General features: G+C 43.7%; 1 protein-coding gene across 2 annotated transcripts in view; it reads right to left on the bottom strand.

Annotated features, from left to right (window-relative positions):
- The window catches only part of DYNC2I1 (dynein 2 intermediate chain 1), a 119,124-nt gene that overhangs the window by 14,837 nt on the left and 80,587 nt on the right, over positions 1–23,700 (bottom strand). For both annotated transcript variants that reach the window (XM_068235842.1, XM_068235841.1), the window contains exons 12-18: positions 21,960–22,089; positions 20,148–20,320; positions 18,941–19,103; positions 18,648–18,755; positions 15,030–15,091; positions 12,247–12,298; positions 2,083–2,143 (exon numbers count right to left, since the gene is read on the bottom strand). In XM_068235842.1, the coding sequence (XP_068091943.1) occupies positions 2,083–2,143; positions 12,247–12,298; positions 15,030–15,091; positions 18,648–18,755; positions 18,941–19,103; positions 20,148–20,320; positions 21,960–22,089 (749 nt within the window). The remainder of the gene's footprint in view (positions 1–2,082; positions 2,144–12,246; positions 12,299–15,029; positions 15,092–18,647; positions 18,756–18,940; positions 19,104–20,147; positions 20,321–21,959; positions 22,090–23,700) is intronic.

Genomic DNA, 23,700 nt, shown 5'->3' on the forward strand with positions numbered 1-23,700 from the left:
TAAGTTATTTGGCTTCCCCCTAATTTAGCCACGATACATACACCACACCATATAAACATGTGACTATGGTAGGGATTAGATTGTGAGACCCTGTGAGGGACAGTTAAGTGACAAGACAACATATTCTGCACAGCACAGCAGAAGATATCAGCAAAATATAAATACTAAAAAATAATGATAAAACGCAGATATTACTTTGACTGTAGCGTAGGAGTAATAGAAAATGTAATTATCTATTGTTCCTCCTACTTTCACATGGCCACTCCTGACTGACCCTCAGAAGTGCTGAATCCAGGAGATAGGAAACAGGCTGCACTGTACTGACAAGCTTGATTCATCCCTGAAAAATGTGTGCTGTCCATCACTTTGCTGTATGCAGTTTATATGTTCAGTTTCATCCTGATCATCATTAGAATATGGCTTGCTCAACTTTGAGTTTAGGTGGGCTGTAGAGTAACTGAAGTGTATATACTCAAGTATAAGCCGAATTTTTGAGATCAAAAAAGTGTCTCATAAGTGGGGGTCTCTGCTTATACTCGAGCCAGCTGCTAGATGGGTCCCTGTCAGTCCATCAGCCACTGTCCGCCCAACCTCCCCCCACCCGCTCTGAAGCAGAATGTATGCAGAATGTTGTACATTTCTGTGCCCGTCCATCGCCCCAGCATATGCATAGCTTTGTGTCCGTCTGCCCCCCGGCATACCTGTATACAGAGCTCTGTGTCCATCTGTCCCTCCCCCCGCAGGTTTCTGTGACATCTGTCCCCTGGCGTTTGCAGGCTTCTACGAACAACCGTCCCGCCGGGATATGCAAAGATTTGTCCCACCGCAAGTCTGTCCCCCCGGCAAATGCAGAGCTTTACGTGGTTCTTAAATCACGTTCCGCGCCGCTGTCTCCTCCGTAGCCAGTCAGTGGCAGTCTCTTCGTTATGATGCCCTCTAGTGGTGCCTTTCATGTACACAACCACAGGGATCATAACGAAGAGACTACAGGTATGCCTGGGGGCAGACGGACACAGAGCTATGCATATGCTGGGGCGATGGACGGGCACAGAAATGTACAAAGGAATGCACATTCTGCTACAGAAAGGGGGGGAGGATAGTGTGACACATGGCCATGTAATCTAACAAGACAGGGCCAACAGGGCTCTGCACGTGGGGGGCGGGTTGGGCAGTCTATGGACACAGTCATCGCAGATCAGCTGAATTATCTATATTGGAGTGGCTGGTGCACTGATAGGGAGCGGGTCAGCAAGTTGTTCTCCCCCTTCTTTGAAGATTTCCTCATTGTTCTGCGTTTAATGCCATTTTTCTGCATTTAATGACACTGTTTTGCGTTTAATAACTTTGTTCTGCGTTTAGTGACTTTGTTGTGCATTTACCATACTAATACTGCTTCCGCTCTGGCTGAGGGCACACACTACGTTTCCTACCCCTGGCTTATACTCAAGTCAGTAATATTTTCCAGATTTTTAAGGTAAAAGTTGGGTGGTCGGCTTAAACTCGGGTCAGCTTATACTCAAGTATATACGGTATATATAAAAAAAAGTCAGATACTTACCTATGGTCCTCTCCTGTTGTTCTCTTTCCAGCACTGTCACCCCCATTGAAGTTATTTGACCAACTGGTTGAATAAGTCTTCCGAGGAACCCCGGAAGGCTTGGAAAGCACTCGTGCCTTGGATACGAGTGCTTCAGAAACCTTCCAAAGGCTCCTGGAGGTAGCAAATTTAAATGGGGTGACGACGCTGGAATGAAGACACCGAGAGAGGACCGGGAAGGCTCCATGAGATTCAGAGCCTTCCCTTCCATAAGTATGTGTTTTTTTCAGGATGCTTTAGTATTGCTATAAGATTTGTATTAGATTAGAGGGGAGGAGCAGAGGGGAGTGTAGTCAATATCTTACTCCATGATCATACAGCACTGAAAAACACCATACTTCTCCTAGCAGCGATTTCTGTGACTACTGCTACGTACATAGAAAAGTATGAGAAGTGTTGGCAAGGCACGGAAACGTGGGCCCTCCTTTATTCTGAAAAGAAAAACACTGAACTCATAGTGGGTAAGAAGACACACACACACTTACTTTTCATGGAGGTCTACAGAAGAACTGTGTATTAGTTTCACTTTTCCACATGGAATTAAACCTGGAAAATATTTACACTTTAGGAACCAAAGCAAAATGGCAATAATGCTTTAGCAAAATAATTACAAAAAATAGGTTTCCTTATTGATATTGCTTTACCCTGAAGAAAACCAGCATTAAAATTAAAGTAAACCTGAAAAATATATAAATAAAAAAAGAGTTTCACTTACCTGGGGCTTCTGCCAGTCCCCTGCAGCCGTCCTGTGCCCTGCCGTTACCAAACGATCCTCCGCACCCCCGCCGCGGTTGACTTTCACTTTTCTCAGTTGCTGTTTATTGCGCCTGCTTGGCCCTGGCCGTGCACATGCTCCTGGGGGGGGGCGCAGAGATTTATTAATACTGCACCTGCGCAGGATGCTCACAGCGATGGGGGCGTGTACGAGGACATGCATGGCCAGGGCCGCACAGGTGCAGTGGACGTTGACTTGCAAGTTGTCGAGAATGAAAGTGAGCCACGGCAGGAGACCAAAGGATCGTTTGGCAACATCGCGGGCACAGGGCGGCTGCAGGGGGCTGGCAGGAGCCCCAGGTAAACGAAAGTTGTTGTTTTTTAAATATTCTTCAGGTCCGCTTTAAGATGGGCTGAGAGTGGGTGGGTTTTAGTCTTTAAAGTGAACCAGAGACGAAGCACACTAATGTATTTTACCATATATATCAGTGGAAACATTAGAGAAAACACCTACTCTGCTCTCTGTTTCATTATTTACTGTTCAGCTTGCTGCTAATCAGCCCTGATAAAATCCCCGACTGAGCATTCAGTCTGGCTTTGCTCAGGAATTTGTATAGCTGAGTATGTCTTCTGTGCTGTCTTTTCAAGCCCAAGCCTGCCCCCTTGTGGCTCTGCTCAGGAATCATTATAGCTGAGTCATTATAGCAAAGCCAGACTGAATACTCAGTCGGGGATTTTATCTGGGCTGATTAGAAGCAATCTGAACAGTAAATAATGAAACAGAGAGCAGGGTAGGTGTTTTCTCTAATGTTCCCACTGATATATATGGTAAACTACATGAGGGTGCTTTGTCTCTGGTTCACTTTAATAATTGTAATAATAGTCTATAATAACTCAGTGTTATCAAGTATCACCAATGAGGCCTACTCCACAACTTGAGAATATTGTGAATAGCCAATATATTGACATGAATAAAGCTTTGTTATTTGTAAATACTGACTTTTTTTTTTTCAAATATTGTACAATAGTACAGAGGCGCCAGTAGTGTAAAATTTGATAAAAGGTTTAAAAAATAGGGAGGTTAGCGGTGGACTTACCTCCCCAATGTACACACAAGATACTGTTGATCTTTTCAACATACAATTTATTTATATACTCCAAAAAGGTGCAACGCGTTTCCTGGGCAGATCCCACTTCATCAGGCTATAATGAGGAGTATAATAACTCAAGTGTTCTGGTAATCAGCTTAGCACCTCTGTGATTACCGGAACACTTGAGTTATTGTACTCCTCATTATAACCTGATGAAGAGAGATCTGCCCACGAAACACGGTGCGCCTATTTGGAGTATATAAATAAATTGTATGTTGAAAAGATCAACAGAACAGTATCTTGTGTCTACATTGGGGAGGTAAGTCCACCGCTAACCTCCCTATTTTTTTAAACCTTTTATCAAATTTCACACTACTGGTGCCTCTGTACTATTGTACAATTATTGAGTCCACCCCTGGTGGAGGGGAATTGGCCCCTTTTTTCTGAACTACAGAGAGCGACTTCTTAATCCTGAGTGGGGACAGGTCTAATACTCCCCACCTGCCTATATAGTGGTTACCTGGACGGTAACCCAGATTTGTGAGTATAACCATATACTTACTGTTTCATTCCTCATAAATCCAGTGCATACTACACTATTTTGGGCTCTCAGTGTCTCCCTACCTTATTTGTTTGCAAATACATTTATTTAAAGGATTCCATGCCAAAGAATGACAATTGAAGGATTCTGGTTTACAGCAAGTAAATAGGACTGTATGGAGTTCCATTTTTATAGCAGTTCACTTGATATTTACCTAGCTATGTGTCCACTTGTTCTAGCCTTTCTAATGTCCAAGGCTCAGCCTTCATCACTCCCATCTCTGAGAAAACCCTCTCAAAGTACCCCACTGATGCAAGGGCAGCTGGTACAGGCAAGTGGGGATAGCCACACTGCTGAAATCAAAGTTGATGGCCTGGACATTCTATTGGCTGAGGCAATACCAAGCAAAATGGTATGACATATGTCTCAACAAAATAAGTATACTTTACATGTACTTTATGATCCCTTTTCACTTGGTTTCATCCAGAATATGTCATTTTTGGCACAGAATGATTCAAATACATTTATTTGTAAGCAGGGCAGAGGCAGTATTTAGTAAACATCACACAGTTAGGCACATCAGCATGTCATACCTATTTTAAAGTGAACCTCCAGACTAAAAATCTACTCAGCAGCACTGAAAAGGCTTGGTGTTTCTTTAACAGTTTCACGGCATCAGAACTTTGTTTTTCTTACCCAAGCCTTATTTTTAGCTGCAAAAAAGAAAACTGCCCGGGCATTTTTCCCCTAATGCTATGCAAAGCATGATGGGATTTCTGATATTTTTGTTCTCCTTCTGCTGTTTTGGCGCAAATTTGTTTTTTTAGATTTTTAATTTGAGATTTGAAGCCTAGTGCTCCCAGCGGACAGGGGTGATCAGCACACAGGACAGTTGGAACTGTGTCTCATGCTCCCTGTCACCTCCTTTCAACCAAAAAGATGGCTGCCCCCCCATGAAATCACAAACATTTGCCTGTTCTTTTAAAAGAGGGTGGGTGTAATGATTTGCTCAGCTGCCTGTGCAGGCAGGCAGCTTTTTGACCATTGTTTGGGTTTGCATGCTGCAGGACTCTGGAAAGGAGAGCTTCTGTCAGTTTTGCAGCTTGTGCTTGCTGAGGAATTTGCATACGTTGTCATGCAAATTGCCTGGCCACATTCATTGGAGGCGTGTACTATAAGTACTATGTGTTTCCCACAATGCTTGGCTGGTCATAAGGAGTCTTCCTGTGAAACACTCCTGGAGGAGTGTCAGCCTTGCTCTCTGTTTGAAGATCAGCTTAGAGTAATTCCTGGAAACTGCACTAGGCAGGTTTCCTTAGTGCAATTAGGATTGCTTATCTGTTTTGTTTGTTCTGTTGCGATTGTCCTGTCCCAGCGGCGGTCGACAGGAAATCGTTCTGATCTCTGTTCTTGGAGTATAGCTGGTGCAGCGGTTGCTACCAGCTATCTCTTCTGTTCTGTCTCCTTGGATCGCACTAGCATCCTGCGCTAGTGCTGTGGATCCTTCTGTTCTGTCTCCCTGGATCGCACTAGCATCCTGCGCTAGTGCTGTGGATCCTTCTGTTCTGCTACTCTGTACCCGGATCGCACTAGCATCCTGCGCTAGTACTGTGGATCCTTCTGTTCTGTCTTCCTGGATCGCGCTAGCCACTTTCGCTAGTGCTGTGGATCCTATCTCTCGCTTGTCCCTGTTTTCGTGTGTCTGTCTTGTCTGCTACGAACGCTTGCTGGAGGCTCGCTGAGGTAACCGTTAAATAAGCGCTCGCGTCCTCTGTTACATGTTTGTCTGTCGATGGTTAGTTAGGCGTGCTTGTCTCTATTGTGCTTATCACGTGGAGACCGCGCATGAACGCGTGCACTGTTGCGAATGAGTGCGGTGTTCGCGTTCAGTTAGCGTTTGTTATTTTCTGTATCTCCTCATTGTATGATTTGCTGTGCCTTTGCTATCCTCATATTCTGTTCTGATCTGCCTTGTGTCACTTTTGGCAATCGCCTTTCTTGCGGTTGCGTTTCTGTTTCGTATCTGCTGCGCTGTGTGCGCGCTGTCGTGGGGTGGCGACTAGATTGGCGCACACACATACAACCTGTCCCTTTGCTCGTTCTCATTCGCAATCGCTTCTCTTGTGATTACGTTCTGCGCGTCGTACAATTCCTGTCTGGCATTTGTGGAGGTACAGAGGATTGGTTCCTCTGCACTCCTCAGCGCCATCTGCCGACAGGAATTTCCCTCTACGGGTGCGTAGCACCTTTTGCTGGGTTCCTGCAATTATACGCTTGTGGAGGATTTTTCGCCGTATCAGCGCACGCGTTGTGCGCTGATCACGGAGAAAGTTCCACAATCGTTACAGTATGACCAGCCCAACCAAAATTTCCAGTGTAGAGGGAATTTCCGATTTGTACGATTTTGTCGAATATGGCTCGACGAGTTTTTGTCTGAGTGCACTAAACTTTTAGTGAACCCTGAATTCCAATGCACCCCAGTGTCTACCCGGGGCCCCCAAATGGTCTACATTCTGTTGGGGGGCGAAATGTCAATGTGGGCTTATGATGTGTTAGATCATACCACCCTGAGTCAAAGACCCCTGGAATTCTTGGCCTTTTTAATTCACAATTGGCTGAGATTAACTCAATTACCATACCCCCTTAATGAGTTGTTGTCAGCAGCTCAATCAGCTGTTCCATCTACTCTTTCATCCAAAAAGCAGCCATCCGGAGCTGCTAAGTCTAAACGTAAAAGATCTAGGAAGACTTCCCAGCGGAAAAATCCATTGCCCATAGCAACTACAAATAAAGAAATTAGTTCTGTAAACTCTGAAGTAGGGAAAGCACTTGAATGTGATGATTTCAGAGAGACTTCTCAGTCTCAGGTTTCGTTGCCCCAATCCAAAGCTTATGTGGATCCTATTATAGGTAGGATCGCACACTATATTACAGCAGTTAAAAAATCTGTTCTTGTTCCTGATCTCCACCCATATGGAGATTTTCTGGATACTGGCCTGTTTGAACCCCCATTTGCTTCCTGGGATGTTGGGGCATTGCTGGAGGAATTTGATTTTGATTGGAAAGCCTTTTGCGATTTTTACATCGCAAAAAGCGAAGATGTCTTGAATGCTTGTCTCGATTCTATGTACCTTCTGATTGATTCCGATGAATGTGACAAGGATGATGTGGATTTGGTGATCTATGTATGGCAAACCATTTTGGATGAGTTGCACACACACCAACCGATTGATTCCAATAAAAAGACAGCGTTCTCGGATGATTGTTCCTGCCTTTCTGGGGTAAAGCATGTGAGTCTTGACTTTGTGCAATCTGAAATGAATGAGTGTGCCGCTGTGGTTGATTCCTGTGCGAATACTGAAGGATTCGCTCCTGACAGTGTGCAGTTTGAATCTGTGCGATCTGATGCCTGTTTCTCGGATGTTCCTGCAGATTGTGATCGGCATGAGTCTGCCGGTTTCCTCAAGGATGTGTGGGATCCTTTTTCATTTGGAAACAGATCTTTGAGATCTTCCGTCTGTGACCCTGCTATGGGGAAAATTTCTCGACTATGCAGCATCAAAAGTAAAATTAATATACCTAATAAAGTTTATCCTGTTGATGTCGCTATTTCTTCTGCAGATGAGTCTCTGTCTCACCCTGTTCACACCTGTAAGGGCCCGTTGCCTGGTGACAGTTGCTCCAGTGTTTCTGTCCTGAACACTTTGCAGTCTGTTCCGCAGATCGCGGAGGTTTGCGTTATGGAAGCGTCAGTTTCACAACCTAAAGTTATTTTTGATTCGCAGGTTTTGCGCTCTGATTCCTCGGATTCGACATTGTTAGCCGAATCTAAGAGTGAGACAGCGCTTCGGTTTTGCGAATCTGATGCTGAACCTTCTTTGCCTTGTTCAGAGACGCTTTCTCTGAACCTGCCCTGTACCATGAATGAAAACATGTTTTCCTTTCACACTGACGTTTGTGAGTCCCTTTCTTGCTTTGAGGGAAGTGGTGATTCTGCACCCTGTACTCTGGATGAGTCAATGTGGCCTTGCTTAGAATCCCCTGCAGTGTCCCTAGAGGCTTGTCTAGGTATTGCCACTATACTCACCTGTTTTTCTGCAGTTTTGGAGCTACAAGCTAGTTTGACTGCCACACAGAATTCTGGGTACAGTGAAAATGAAGTTAGGGAGTGAGTGTGTGTTCCAGTAAATATTCCTGTACATCCCGCTAATTATGATGAAGTTCAGTCTCGGGTTATGGTGGAACCATTCCTGGGACATCTGCCCTGCATGCAGGAGGTATTTAATGTTCAGCCCTGTAACATGGATAGTTCAGAATCCTTCTTAGAAAACCTGGAAAATGATGTTCCTGAGGTCTTGCTTGATGTTCTGGAGGTCTCCGAGTCCCTCCCAAAGGGTGCAGAACTTGTAGGAGATGTCTCCTGCCCCCCAAGTCCTTCTGAGGTGTTGCCCTCTTCCGTAGGCATTGCTGCCTTGCTGAGTACCTTTTCAGCTCTGGTGGAGCTTCAGTCATGGGTAGTCAATGATGAATTTCTGTCAGATACCATTACAGTCATTGAGATCTCTAAGCCTGAGACCGAGTCTTCTTTTGAAATACCAGTACCTGTGACCTCTACTCGTGATGATTTTCTGCCCGGTCCTGGTTTTGGTCTGGTCGTGCCGGACTCTGAGGTTGGCAGTTCCCCGACATGTCCTGAGGTTTCTCCTGTGCTGGTGTACCTCAGTGTGCTCTGTGACCCAGAAAGCCCAAGTGTGCCTCGGTTACCAGCGTACTCAGATGCTTCCTCGGTGGAGACATGTTCTGATTTAGCCTGCCTGCTTGCATGCCCAGAAGTGGTCCCTGAAGGTCCTGATCTTGATGGGTGTCCTGCTAATTCTGAATCTGGAACTGTCATAGGTTCCATGGGGGTGCTTGGTAGCTCTCCATGTAAGCCTGGTGAGCGTTCTGGCTTCTTGGAATCTCTGCGGAGCTTTAAGGCGTTCTGGGAGATTCCGAGAGAAGTTTTACTTGGTACCTTGAATACGATCAACAGCGGCTTTTGTTTTGAAAGAGACACTTCAAACAGGTTTTGTGGCAGATTTGGTATTTTCTGGCGCTCCTTGGAAGGTGGTGGGTATTGTCTGGAGGGTGTCGGTGGCTTCTTCTCTGGTATCCACAGTCCTGATGGGTGTAACGCTGAGACTTGTAGTGCTGATGGGCATGTTTCGGTGGCTTCTGTTTCCGATGAGGTCGGTTTCGGGTGGACTGACTCTGGAATTGGACCTTGTCGGGCTGTCCCGACCTTCATGAGTCTTCGGTTGGAGTCTTTTGCTAATAGCAGTTTTGAGGGTCGTCTGGAATTCGACCCTGGAGGGGGGGTACTGTAATGATTTGCTCAGCTGCCTGTGCAGGAAGGCAGCTTTTTGACCATTGTTTGGGTTTGCATGCTGCAGGACTCTGGAAAGGAGAGCTTCTGTCAGTTTTGCAGCTTGTGCTTGCTGAGGAATTTGCATACGTTGTCATGCAAATTGCCTGGCCACATTCATTGGAGGCATGTACTATAAGTACTATGTGTTTCCCACAATGCTTGGCTGGTCATAAGGAGTCTTCCTGTGAAACACTCCTGGAGGAGTGTCAGCCTTGCTCTCTGTTTGAAGATCAGCTTAGAGTAATTCCTGGAAACTGCACTAGGCAGGTTTCCTTAGTGCAGTTAGGATTGCTTATCTGTTTTGTTTGTTCTGTTGCGATTGTCCTGTCCCAGCGGTGGTCGACAGGAAATCGTTCTGATCTCTGTTCTTGGAGTATAGCTGGTGCAGCGGTTGCTACCAGCTATCTCTTCTGTTCTGTCTCCTTGGATCGCACTAGCATCCTGCGCTAGTGCTGTGGATCCTTCTGTTCTGTCTCCTTGGATCGCACTAGCATCCTGCGCTAGTGCTGTGGATCCTTCTGTTCTGCTACTCTGTACCTGGATTGCACTAGCATCCTGCGCTAGTGCTGTGGATCCTTCTGTTCTGTCTCCCTGGATCGCACTAGCATCCTGCGCTAGTGCTGTGGATCCTTCTGTTCTGCTACTCTGTACCCGGATCGCACTAGCATCCTGCGCTAGTACTGTGGATCCTTCTGTTCTGTCTTCCTGGATCGCGCTAGCCACTTTCGCTAGTGCTGTGGATCCTATCTCTCGCTTGTACCTGTTTTCGTGTGTCTGTCTTGTCTGCTACGAACGCTAGCTGGAGGCTCGGTGAGGTAACCGTTAAGCAAGCGCTCGCGTCCTCTGTTACATGTTTGTCTGTCGATGGTTAGTTAGGCGTGCTTGTCTCTATTGTGCTTATCATGTGGAGACCGAGCATGAACGCGTGCACTGTTGCGAATGAGTGCGGTGTTCGCGTTCAGTTAGCGTTTGTTATTTTCCGTATCTCCTCATTGTATGATTTGCTGTGCCTTTGCTATCCTCGTATTCTGTTCTGATCTGCCTTGTGTCACTTTTGGCAATCGCCTTTCTTGCGGTTGCATTTCTGTTTCGTATCTGCTGTTGTGTGTGCGCTGTCGCGGGGTGGCGACTAGATTGGCGCACACACATACAACCTGTCCCTTTGCTCGTTCTCATTCGCAATCGCTTCTCTTGCGATTGCGTTCTGCGCTTCGTACAATTCCTGTCTGGCATTTGTGGAGGTACAGAGGATTGGTTCCTCTGCACTCCTCAGCGCCATCTGCCGACAGGAATTTCCCTCTACGGGTGCGTAGCACCTTTTGCTGGGTTCCTGCAATTATACGCTTGTGGAGGATTTCCGCCGTATCAGCGCACGCGTTGTGCGTTGATCATGGAGAAAGTTCCACAATCGTTACAGTGGGTAAGAGATTATATTACCTATCTATTTTAATTTACATAACTAATGTAACTTAATGACATGTTTGTTTAGGTTGAAGTTCCCCTTTAAAGGGTATAGTTTTATTTTCAAGCTCATTTTACATCTGATGTCCTTTAAAGTGGGATAAAAATAAAGACAAGTTTTTCTACTTTTTATTACCCATACAGTTATCATATTTTCTTTTGTGCACAAGTAGTATTGTCTGTTTACAAAGAACAAGTTCCCAAAGTAAAGTTTATCTGCACTGTCTACTTTTGTCTGGTATTCAGCTGAGACACTGCTAGCAGTGGTTATATTATCTTGTTTGTTTTCTTATCAGCTACTATTGTAATCACTTCTTTAAGTTTGGCAACAGTGCTAAGCTTCCCACTAAAGAAGAAAGTCCTGTGTTTAACTGTTTGAATTATGTTTGCCTATCAGTTTTCTCTGGTAGTACTTTTATTTTTTTTTTGCTGGAAAGAATCTTTTAGACCAGGGGTAGGGAATTTATGGGTCGGGAGACAGATGTGGCTCTTTTGATGGCTACATCTGGCTCACAGACAAATCAGTAGGGGTTGATTCACTAAGCTACACTGCTCAAGCAGCACAGCTTAGTGTGGCAGCACAAGTAAAATTTTCAAAGTAGGCACGCTACTGCTGTAACATGCACTACTAACTTACTCGCGCTACCCCAAAATTAACGGCTGCTCCAATTGTCCCACTCTGGACCCTGTCAGATCCAGTGGCTTTGTAGGACAGGCAGGCACTTGACAGGCAGCCTATTGGGCCAAAGTGTGGGGATCTCGTCCTACAAAGTGAATCAACCCCCAAGTTAGCTAGCTAGTTGTTCAAGCTGTTAGTCGGTATTTCTCCTGTCTTGCTTTCAGGGAAATTGCTGATGTAGCTGAAGCCCAAGAGAAGCTGAAGATGAGTCTGACACTTCCGCTGCCCGGCGGATCAACTGTATACACATCACTATGGCAACATGGACGTGAGCCCTACTCTCCCAGTTTGAAACTCATTGTATGGCTCTCACAAAATTACATTTTAAAATATGTGGCGTTCATGGCTCTCTCAGCCAAAAGGGTTCCTGCTTTAGAGCAAGGAAGACATGCTGAGTTTCATACTACTGTAAAGGACAAGTGTATTGAGAGGGATAAGGAGGCTGCCACATTTATTTCCTTTTAAACAATGCAAGTTACCCGGCTAGCCTGCTGATCCTCTGCCTCCAATACTTTTAGCCACAGCCCCTGAACAAGCATGCAGTATATCAGGTGTTTCTGACATTATTGTCTGATCTGACAAAATTAGCTGCATGCTTGTTTCTGGTGTTATTCAGACACTACTGCAGCCAAATAGATCAGCAGGACTGCCAGGCAACTTGTATTGTTTAAATGGAAATGAATATGGAAGCCTCCATATGCTTCTCACTTCAATTGTACTTTGAGTTGACTGTTTCAGATAAACAGTAACATTTACCCAGGTCACTTTGGGAACCGGCAAGGTCTGCTTTCCTCAGCTCCACCACTACCTGCAAGCAAAGAATCTCAGTTAGTTTTAGCTATAACATCAAGGCTAATTATATTAATACATTATCACTACTGAGACTGAAGTTATCCATCCTACAGTCTTACTAAGTGAAGTGGTCATGAAGAAAATAGTGTTTCAAAGCTTTTTTTTTTTTTTAACACAAGATCTATGGAGAAAAGTATACCGCTCCTCTACACGTCGGATAATAGGCGATATTAGAACAGCTTAATTTTTTGCCATAGTGCCCCCTTAAATCATGTGACCAGACTGATCAGTGAGTGAGCAAGAGATTGTTCCAACTGTTTGTCTGATTTTGTTGGCAGCAGGTTGACTGAAGTGCAGTTCCTTTATGTGGAAAGACGTAAGCTCAGTGCTAAGGGCTCCTGCGAGTGCCTCATTCACTTGGTTTGCTAAAGCGGTGCCATTTGATGATAGAGATGGCATATAGTCAGTTAAACTGTTCAGGCTGTAGTTGTCAATTCAGTTATGATTCTAATGCTGAAAATGCACTTTTTGGCTCATCTAACAGATGTTCTGCATACTTGGTCTGATTTATCATCTCCTTCTACTCTATTTCTCAATACAGGAGATCCTGTGGGGCAATATTTAAACATTTATGTACTTTTCAACAGGAGAAAACCATACCAGCAAGGTGACCATCAGACACCTGCAATCAGCAACCAAAACAAAATGACACGGGCTCCACTGTATTTTCAAGAATCTTCTTAAATTATTGTATTTGCCTAATATATAAAACTTAAAGGGTCACTAAAGCCACCTGAAAAAAATGAGTTTTACTCACCTGTGGCTTCTACCAGCCCCCTGCAGCTGTCCGGTGCCCACGTAGACTCGCTCCGATGCTCCTGGCCCCGCCGGCAGCCACTTTCGGTTTCGGCGACAGGAGGCTACAGGCCGGGAACGCAAGTGATTCTTTGCGTTCCTGGCAATAATAGCGCCCTCTATGCTGCTATAGCATATAGCAGCATAGAGGGCGCTATTATGGCCAGGAACGCGAAGAATCACTCGCGTTCCCGGCCTGTCAGCTCCTGTCGCCGAAACCGGAAGTGGCTGCCGGCGACTCATTTTTTTCAGGTGACTTAAGTGTCCCTTTAACCACTTTACCCACGGCGGTACAAATTTCTCCGTCCCTTTTTTCCCTCCTAAAAAACCAGGGACGGAGAAATCCGTACCTTCCGCGCTACCGCCGCTCGTGCGCGCGCACCCGCCGCTCGTGCACGCCGCCGCCCGCTCGCCCGGAGATCAATGAACGGGAAAATCCATTCCCGTTCGTTGATCTAAGCTCCCACAATGATCTGCTGCTTCTTTCAGAAACAGCGCGATCATTGTGAGTCTCCCAGCCTCCTACTGCTTCCTGTAAGCGTCCTTCCGGTCGCTTACAGGTCGCATGTAAACATACTCACTGTGGCCATCTTGTGTCCAAATAGTAAACTACACCCTAATGCATTTTACACATACAAATAAATTGTTTTACATAATAAATTAACTCATTACCTCCCACACTCCCCATTTTTTTTTTTTTGTAATTTAAAAAAAAAAAAAAAATACAATTAAAAAAAAAAACATAAATAGTTACCTTAGGGACTGAACTTTTTAAATATTTATGTCAAGAGGGTATAACACTGTTACTTTATAAACTACGGGCTTGTAATTAGGGATGGACGCAAAACTGAAAAAAATGCACCTTTATTTCCAAATAAAATATTGGGGCCAAACATTGTGATAGGGACATAGTTTAAACGGTTTTATAACCGGGAATAATGGGCAAATACATTTCATGGGTTTTAATTACAGTAGCATGCATTATTTAAAAACTATAAAGGCCGAAAACTGAAAAATAATATTTTTTTCCCACATTTTTTCCTATTTTCCCATTAAAACACATTTAGAATAAAATAATTCTTGGCATAATGTCCCACCTAAATAAAGCCTAATTGGTGGCAGAAAAAACAAGATATAGTTCATTTCATTGCGATAAGTAATAATAAAGTTATAGACGAATGAATGGACGGAGCGCTGAAAGGTGAAAATTGCTCTGGTGTTCAAGGGGTAAAACCCCTCAGTGGTGAAGTGGTTAAGACTTTATTAAGTAGTATATAAAAGCCTGCCCATCCCAAAAGATCAGATAGGTACCATGCATCATAACTCAACCTCAGATAGATAGATAAACACAATAAAAAAGTACTGTTTATACTTTCATATAAGCCGACCCACGTATAAGCCACGGTACCAACTTTTTCCTCAGAAACCAGGAAAAGGTGATTGATTCGCGTATAAGCCCCCTCCCTAGTAGCCATATGTACAAGTCAGCTCCCCTCCTCATAGCCAGATGTGCCACAAGGATGATACTGTAGTTGTGTCTCAAGACGCAACTAGATGGGGGTCATAGATATGAGACAGCAATTGCCACACAGGAAGAATCCCTGATCATTGCACTGCTGACACATTGATTGCATGCTCTGATCCACAAGCCAGGGGACACAGGTAGTCTTGATCAGCGCACTCTGCACACTGCGAGTAACAAAACCTGCTCCCCTATCCATTCTGCTCAACTGACTCGCATATAAGCTGAGGGGGTAACTTTTCAGCACATCATTTCTGCTGAAAAATTAGGCTTATATGCGAGTATATACAGAATTACTGTACTGTTTAATTGAAAGCATTGAATAACAGGACATTTACATCTTGGAGTTTCTTCAGCACAGTAAACTTACCCAAAAAATAAGATGTCCACTTTCATCCAGTGATGCTAGTTGAAATGACAAACCAGAAATCTCTGGAAGAAAAAAACATTTTTTTGATTAAAAGCAGCTTAAATGTGTGTGTATGCAAAGGCATCAGGATATGCTGCATGGACAAAATTATGTCTGGGTGGGTAAAAAAAAAAAAAGTCAAAAGGAGCGTACACATACTATGCGGAACTGCCTATGCAGCGGTTCACTGACAACTCAGACGAGAATTAAGTGCATGCACAGGTGTCATCTGCATTCGTTTAAAGCATATGCACAGGTGTCACCAAAGTGTGTTTAAAGTTTGCCTGAAGATCTGGAACACCAGAAGCTGTTCCATCAACTCTGCTCTTTCCCCACAGAAACCGATGCTTCGCTCTGCTATAGCGGAGCAAGGCCTCTGTACAGCACTCAGCACTTGAACTGTCGCCCAAGGGATTGAGTACTGGGCCCTTCGGGTGACAACCATTGTGTGTGCGTTTTAACAGCTATTGTGGCCATAGCTGGGATTAAATATTTGATTGCTCTGGTTAAATCTGCAAATTATTTATTGACCCCTTTACGCTAAATTGATAAACTTTCAGTTAATTTTTGACAGCTTACTAATCACAAGTGTGACTGGGTGCAGTATAAGATTTTAGTTGAGTGCAGAAAAAGGAACAGCTATCTAACACTGCATTAAGCATCACAAGGCCAGTGGGTACATTTTTTGCCAAAATATGAGCAAAAGCAGGTGGTGTAAAATGGTAAATCAATTTCTACCCTTCAATGAATGACATGCTTGCCAGATTAAAAGGAACTTGAAGTGTGAGAACTATGGAAGCTGTCGTATTTATTTCCTTTTAAACAATACCAGTTGCCTGGCAGTCCTGCTGTTTTCTGGTCAGTAGGGTCTAAATCACACACCTGAAACAAGCATGCAGCTAATCTTGTCAGACTTTTCATAGACACCTGATCTGCTGCATGCTTGTTCAGAGTCTAGGGGCTTGATTCACAAAGCCGTAATAACTCTCATCATGGTCACGCTAGCGTTTTGCGCGCGCTTTAACGCGCATAACGTTTTTCACGCGCAAAATCGGGGTCATTTTCACGTGAAACCGGCTGCAATTTCGCGTGCAAATTTGTGTTTGCCCTAGCGCGACCGTGATAAGAGTTATCACGGCATTGTGAATCAAGCCCTATGGCTTAAAATATTAGAGGCCGAGGATCAGCAGGGCTGCCATTCAACTGGTATTGCTTAAAAGGAAATAAACTTGGCCAAATACCTATCACCTTTAAGTTTCTATTGACCTACTTATGACTAGATTAAAGTAGAGGATTTTACAATAAAGGCCTAAGGTTTTCATGCTACAATCTAAGCTACAAATGCAAACTAACTGATTTACAAGGTTTATAAGTAAAAACACGGTACTTATCCGTTAGCATCCGGCAGGTGGCGCTGTTGTTGCTAATTTCAATCATACTTGCTTCACGTAACAAAACTGTGATTGTAACCGCCACAGGTGGTGCTAATTGTATTACTAGTTGACGTAACAATATGTATATTAAAAAAGTGAGTTAATTAAATGACAAATAAGCCGGCTGCAATGTAACAGATCAAGCCGCCGGCTTCGTGTCTCGCTCTCCTCCCCCCTTGCCCTCTCTCCTATAGAACACTGGGGGGGATATGCGTGTCCCCTCAGAGTCGTTCGTCGCGGCAGGGAATCCTGCTTGTTTTATTGGGACGAACGACTCTGGGGGGACACGAGTATCCTCAGGGCTGCCAGTATTCTATAGGAGAGAGGGCAAGGGGGGAGGACAGCATATGAACTAATGAATAGTCTGGCTTCCTTTAGCTAAACCAGTTTTGGTTTGAAGTTATTGCAAATGTAAACTGGAGGCCATGCTGTAGTAGAGGGAGTCACTATCTCAAAGCTTCATCTCAGTTTTCCTGCAGTCCACAAATCACTTTTTAGACCATCATCTGCTCTAATTGGTTTGTGGTTACACAGAATATACAGGGTAGAAGTCAGAGAAATAAACATCTATGTTCAGCATGAACCCCAGAATTTAAACCTCAATCCACTACCTTATCCCTTTCTGTTCTGCTTCATAACCCTAAGGCCCCGTTCATATCACAAACGCGGATGGCCATGCGTGCGGAACGCACCGTATGCGAACGCACGCTATCCGCGTTTGTGTGCGTTGCGTGGCTGATCCCATCACTTAAAAGTGAATGGGACAGCCTCTCGTTTTTGCAAAAAATGCGTGCAGCATGCGTTCCCGGACCGCACAGGTCCGGAATGCATGCAGTGTGAACATAAGACAGTGCACTCTATGCACTGTCTGATGCCGTGCGTGTCGGCCACCTGCACGCGTTTCCAAGACGCGGCTGGAAACGTGTGCAGTGTGAACGGGGCCTAAATTTGTCTATTTCTGTACTTGCTTGCTATCCTGCTTTTGAGCACACCAACACCTGTGGTCAAAAAGATAATCAGAGATGTATTTAGCTTCTTGGTGTGTCTGGCACTCACACACAAGCAGAGGATATAATAAACAATGGACTTTATGAACATATGGTAACGATTTCAATATATGCAAAAAGTTAGGTATATTAAACTAATATGAATGTATACATTTTGGGAAAACATGAATATTAAAATAGCACTGTGTGTCAAAATGTTGAAATTATACAAATGTACAATTAATGGATGTGGGTCTCTGAGGAAGAGGCAAAGAGGTTGCACAATATGCATCAGGCTAGCAAAGTTACATTACTGACTAGTTTATTGATTGGATGCAAATATCTGTCATAATGGAAGTTCGGTATTTTAACAAGAATTAACCATTTAGCAGCCAATTTATTTAGAGGTTTGCAAGTGCTCCAGGCCAATTTATTTTAGCACATTTTTGTATATCTTACTGGTTACATTTACTTGCTGCTAATTAGTACTGCTGTAATATGTATTTATGGCCACTTGTCACTAGAGGGCAGTGTGAGACAATAACAGAGGCCTTCTGCTTTCAGTTTCTTTATTTTCTGCTGGCAGACAGAGATCAAAGAATTCCAAGAATTTGCAGCACAGCGAGTTCTGCCTACTGAGGTCAAAAGCAGAGCACTTATCGAGATAACTCTGTTGAAGCTGCTAATGGTTTAAGGGGATGTTGCATAAATATGACGTTGTACATTTGTTACTAGGAAGTTTATTAAAATGTAATAGTATTATCATATTAGCATAAGTCTCTATGGCCTCAATTCACTAAGCTTTATCAAACGTTTGATAATTTGCCTCATGAGTAAAATCTAATTCTGAATTCACTAAGGTGTTATATATTTATCGAATGTTTTATCGATGAAACGGTCAATAAATCTATAACACCTTAGTGAATTCAAAATTAGATTTTACTCATGAGGTAAATTATCAAACGTTTGATAAAGTGTTTGATAAAGCTTAGTGAATTGAGGCCTATATAAGACCAACTGGTCACCTTTTTCTCAGTTGTTCTCTGGGGGTTTTCTTGTGTTTTTAGAGATTACTAATATTAACTATAATAGAATATAAGAATCAATACTACTTTCTAAAATGTATAAGGCGACGGTTTCAAACAATAATCTGTACGTACCTTCGTGAGAAGACAATTGAGATATCCCATGATCCTTTGCTTCTCCGCTTGGAACAGGTTCTATAGCCTTTATGGGATGCTTGTGATTTACAGGAATGTAAACCCCATCTAAAAGTGGTTGCAAACAACCAGTCACTTAAATTGCAGTACTAAACACCAATAAAGCAACTGTTGGATTAATAGTACAAAAAATATATACATATTAAACAAATCAGTCCTCTCACAATGTAATACAGATATAACATTACAAAACATCCTAACTTTAATGCCAATCAAGAACGTAAACAACTCACCGGTAGAAAATGTCACAGATCTGAACGTCCATTTGTCATCTTCTATGTGTATAGTGTGATGCGTGCTGACGTCCTCTCGCAGGTCCCACACTAACACGGAGCCATTCACTGTGCCAGCAAACACCAGACATGCATTACCTGGGCTGAAGCAACAGCATTCCACCTACACGATGAAATAATGGATGCTAATGTTGAAAAATTAATTCCCAGAAAAAAATAAACAAACAAACACCCCTCTCCCCCCCCCCCCCCCCCCACACACACACAAATGCAAAACGCTTGCGTTAGTGTTTTCGATTTTAGGTGTGAATGAGGCCTAAGTGGTTGCTATTCTAGGAACCCCATTTTGTGAGCATTATAAACACCTCTTACTTCCTCTACCACCTGCTATAACATACTACACTAGATTGGGCTCCCGGTCTCTTTGTGTTTTTGGTTTCCTTTTCCTCAAGATTATCTCCCCCAAGTAGACTCGACAGTCTGAATTCACTGAAAATTATTTCTTTATTCAAGGGTACTCCGGAGTCTTTAACCTGCTGGGCGTTTCAATTCCCACGGCCGCATGGCCGCGGGAGGGTTTTCTGCGCCCGATTTTTTTTTCCCTTTCATGTAGCGGGAGGGTTTTCTTCGCCCGATTTTTTTTCCTTTAGGGCTTCCCCCGTCGCCATGGCGATGAATGGAGTGACGTCATCGACGTCGTGACGTCACTGGGACTCCGCGGCGATTGGCCAGGCTGTGCACGGGGGTGTGCGGGGGGCCCTCTTTCGCGTCGGGTAGCGGCGGATCGGCGGCGAGCGGGGCAAACACGCAGCTAGCAAAGTGCTAGCTGCGTTTTTGAAAAAAAAATTATCACAATCGGCCCAGCGGGGCCTGAGCGGTGCCCTCTAGCATCTCTGGACGAGCACAGCTTGTCCAGAGCGCTAGGGAGGTTAAGAACCCTGATGACTCCGTGCAAAGTACCGTGATTGTTTGACTTGCAGTTTGCGCCCATTGTGTGCCGTCGCGTGTACATGCCAGCAGGAAGATGGATCGTGGAAAGCTCGTTGTTTGGAGACGTCACTGTAACCCATCTTCCTGGGTCGTCTGGTGAGTAGTTAGCTTTACACACATGAGGAAAATTACATTACAGTATATGGAAACTAGCCCATTCACTTGCAGAGATGTGCATGATGTGGAAATGCAGCCTGAATGAGAGCTTTTCTCCTACCTCAGAGTCACACGTGAGAATGTGCTGTGGAGTGAAGGGCTGCCATACATTCCACACACAGATGAGACATTTCTCCCTCAGAACGGCAGAACCAGACGTGTCATTCAGGATGTGCACAGTAAGTAACAAATGCCGCTGTGTGTCCGAGAAGTGCAGCTGGTAAACCTGCCGTCCTGCAAAGATGTGAAGAAAACATTTGTTAAAGAGACTCCGTAACAAAAATTACATCCTGTTTTTTATCATCCTACAAGTTCCAAAAGCTATTCTAATGTGTTTTGGCTTACTGCAGCACTTTGTACTATCACAGTCTCTGTAATAAATCAACTTATCTCTCTCTTGTCAGACTTGTCAGCCTGTGTCTGGAAGGCTGCCAAGTTCTTCAGTGTTGTGGTTCTGCTATGAACTCCCCTTTCCAGGCCCCTCTATGCACACTGCCTGTGTATTATTTAGGATTAGAGCAGCTTCTCTCTTCTCTCTTATCTTTTACAAGCTGGATAAATCGTCCTCTGAGCTGGCTGGGCTTTCACATAGTGAGGAATTACAGACAAGGGCAAAGCTGTTTGCAGGAAGAAAAGAGCAGCCTGAAACTTCAGTGCATGAGAGATGCAGGGGGAAAGAAACACACAAATGATCTCTTGAGATTCAAAAGGAAGGCTGTATACAGCCTGCTTGTGTATGGATGTATTTTCTATGTGTGGACATACTGTACATAAACCTACTTCCTGTTTTGGTGGCCATTTTGTTTGTTTATAAACAAACTTTTTAAAACTGTTTTTAACCACTTTTAATGCAGCGGGAAGCGGCGAAATTGTGACAGAGGGTAATAGGAGATGTCCCCTAACGCACTGGTATGTTTACTTTTGTGTGATTTTAACAATACAGATTCTCTTTAAGCATTATATATTATAAACATGGAGTCCCAGGAAAACCGTCAATTATACGGCAATTCATGGATGTGTTACATAAACGTTTTCACCAGTTACTGACACAATAAATTTGTTGTGCTGCTGTGTTACCCCTCTGAACCCACCATTTACTCAATTCACTTGCTTTTGCATGTATGCACTCTATGACACTGCAATAGTGCAAGAAAACAGTTGCAAATCCTGGAAAGTGCCTGGACTTAGTCACATTTGTTCTACGCAAACGATTGCAGAGACAATCTAACTGTCTGCCTTGGCCAAAAACCATGTTAAGTGTGTACGAGGCATCATACTGCATTGATAAAGCACTGGCTTATGAGCACTTGGAATGAAATAAAAAGTGAACACAGACAAGGTCTAAGTAGGACTGGTACTACATGTACCTATGTCTATCTCATCATTTCAAGTTAGTGCGTGTGTATCAGTGTGTGTGTGTGTGTGTGTGTGTGTGTATACAGGTCCTTCTCAAAAAATTAGCATATTCTGATAAAGTTCATTATTTTCTGATGAAAAGGAAAAGATTTCTCATGGGAAAGGGGGTATTCCGCTACTGATTGGGATGAAGTTCAATTCTTGGTTACGGTTTCTCTTTAATATGATCGTTTTATTTAAAATAACAAAACAACAAACTAAAACTCCATTTTTATTTGCCAGCACAAAACCTTTCTGCTGGATATACTCCTTTTCAAGGCAGAGGCCCTTTAAATGGCTAATTTTGCAATAAGAATACACAGCCGTACCTTTCCAGGAAACTACTTTGCTTACAGCTTCTAAAAACGCCCCTGTTGAACTGACACAAGCTGCAGATTTGGCGTTCCATTAGCTGCGGTCCAGCGTCTCTGTACTACTTACACAAAGACAAAGACAAATAAATAGCAACGTGTTTTACCTTGGAGAAATGGCAGCTTGGTATTTAAATGGAAGCAGCCCTCACTGATGGACATACAAGGCTCTTTAGACTGAACTTTGCTTTGAGACTGGTACTCTGCACGATTCTCTTCAAGGAGGACAGCCATGACCTTTCAACACACAAAAGACACACTTCACAAGCGTGAAAACATTTCTATACAAAAGGTCGCTGCCGCGTGATTTATATCTCCCTGCAACAGAGTAATGTAAGAAATATTTTACATTTCAAAGGCCGAATGTGAGATAAAGAACAGTTAATTAATCTAGTATTGATTAATTCAGCACTGCCTTATCCTGGACACATGATGCAGGTGTTGGAATCATAGCACTTTCTAGGCATACCTCACCTATATGGTATCTTTTTTTGAAGTACCCCTGATACAGTTTTTCTCCACCCTAAACTTGTAATAGTGTTTTATTATTGGTGAGGTTATTATTGGTGAGGTGACTATGTCACAGCACCATCCTCCCCCCTCCAACGCCCGCTGTGGCCCCCGTTCTGCTCAGTCATAATCTTCAAATTAGCAGAACATCAGATGTGGGCGGGGAGAAAGTGGCAGTTCTTCCTCCCCTCTGCCCGTCTATAATTCCACCCGACGCTTTAGTTTCGCTCTATGATTCACTGCACACAGCAAACAGAGGAGCTGCGCTCTGTGCGGGCCTGTGGTAAATGAACTCGGATATCCTTCCTACCTCAATTAACACAAGCTTGACACAGCACAGCTAAACTGTGCAGTGTGTGCACTGAAGCATATGCAGACATAAAGCTGCAAGTGGAGGGGCGGAGTTAAGGATACGCAGAGGGAAGAAGGAACTGCCACTTCCTCCCCGCCCATAATTTATGCCAGAACGGGGGGCACTGGAGGGGAAGGATGGTGCTCTGTGCTGAGCACCAGTAATAAATCAATATTAAAAGTATTGGGGACCAGGTCAGGCGTACTATAAGCGCAACATGTTAAAATTACCAAGAGATGTACCCGATAGCAGGACATATTCCACTATCCTTTTATCGTTAGCAAAATATCTTTAACTTTACTGATATTCTACTATTGATTACTGCAACCTAACTCTCACATTACTCCTCCCCTACCTAAGCCTAACACTAACTCCGCCCCACCAATGCCTTAAATCAGCAGGGTCAGCCATACTAAACCTACAAATATAAGCAGATAAATACTTGTTCTACTTACATAACATATGTATTGTACTGTCAATGTTTTGATTTCAGTGAATTTTATATAATAAATAAAGAGAAAACAGTTTCAGGCATTTTCCATCTTTACTGCCTAAAGCCAATCCTGATGTCATGTCCTCCCTTACGCTTTTTCTCCTAAAAACTGCACTGTCACATCTAGCTTGCTTTGTAAATACATATGAGCACAGCATAAATCGTATTTGAGCAGCTTCAATCTGAACTGCCCTCAGCTAATCACTGAGGAGCAGGAATGTTGTAGGGGAGATAACAAGCTTCCTTCTCCTCAGCAATCTATATAAAGTATTAGAGGCACCCTAAATATCTGATCATCAAGTAATATCTAGAGTGGCTAAAGTGAAAGGTATACCTGCATGCAATGCCCCCTGCTGGTGACATATTCTATGATTATGTCCGACCAAAGCCTCTCACCTGAATGTTGCTGAACTTATGCAATTCCTGCTAGATTTGGTACTGCAGACACGAGTGTATATTACTGCACTTTATTAGCTGACAAGCTGTTTGTGGA

This window comes from Hyperolius riggenbachi, chromosome 5 (genome assembly GCF_040937935.1).
Source record: "Hyperolius riggenbachi isolate aHypRig1 chromosome 5, aHypRig1.pri, whole genome shotgun sequence".
In the NCBI taxonomy this organism is placed as follows: Eukaryota; Metazoa; Chordata; class Amphibia; order Anura; family Hyperoliidae; genus Hyperolius; species Hyperolius riggenbachi.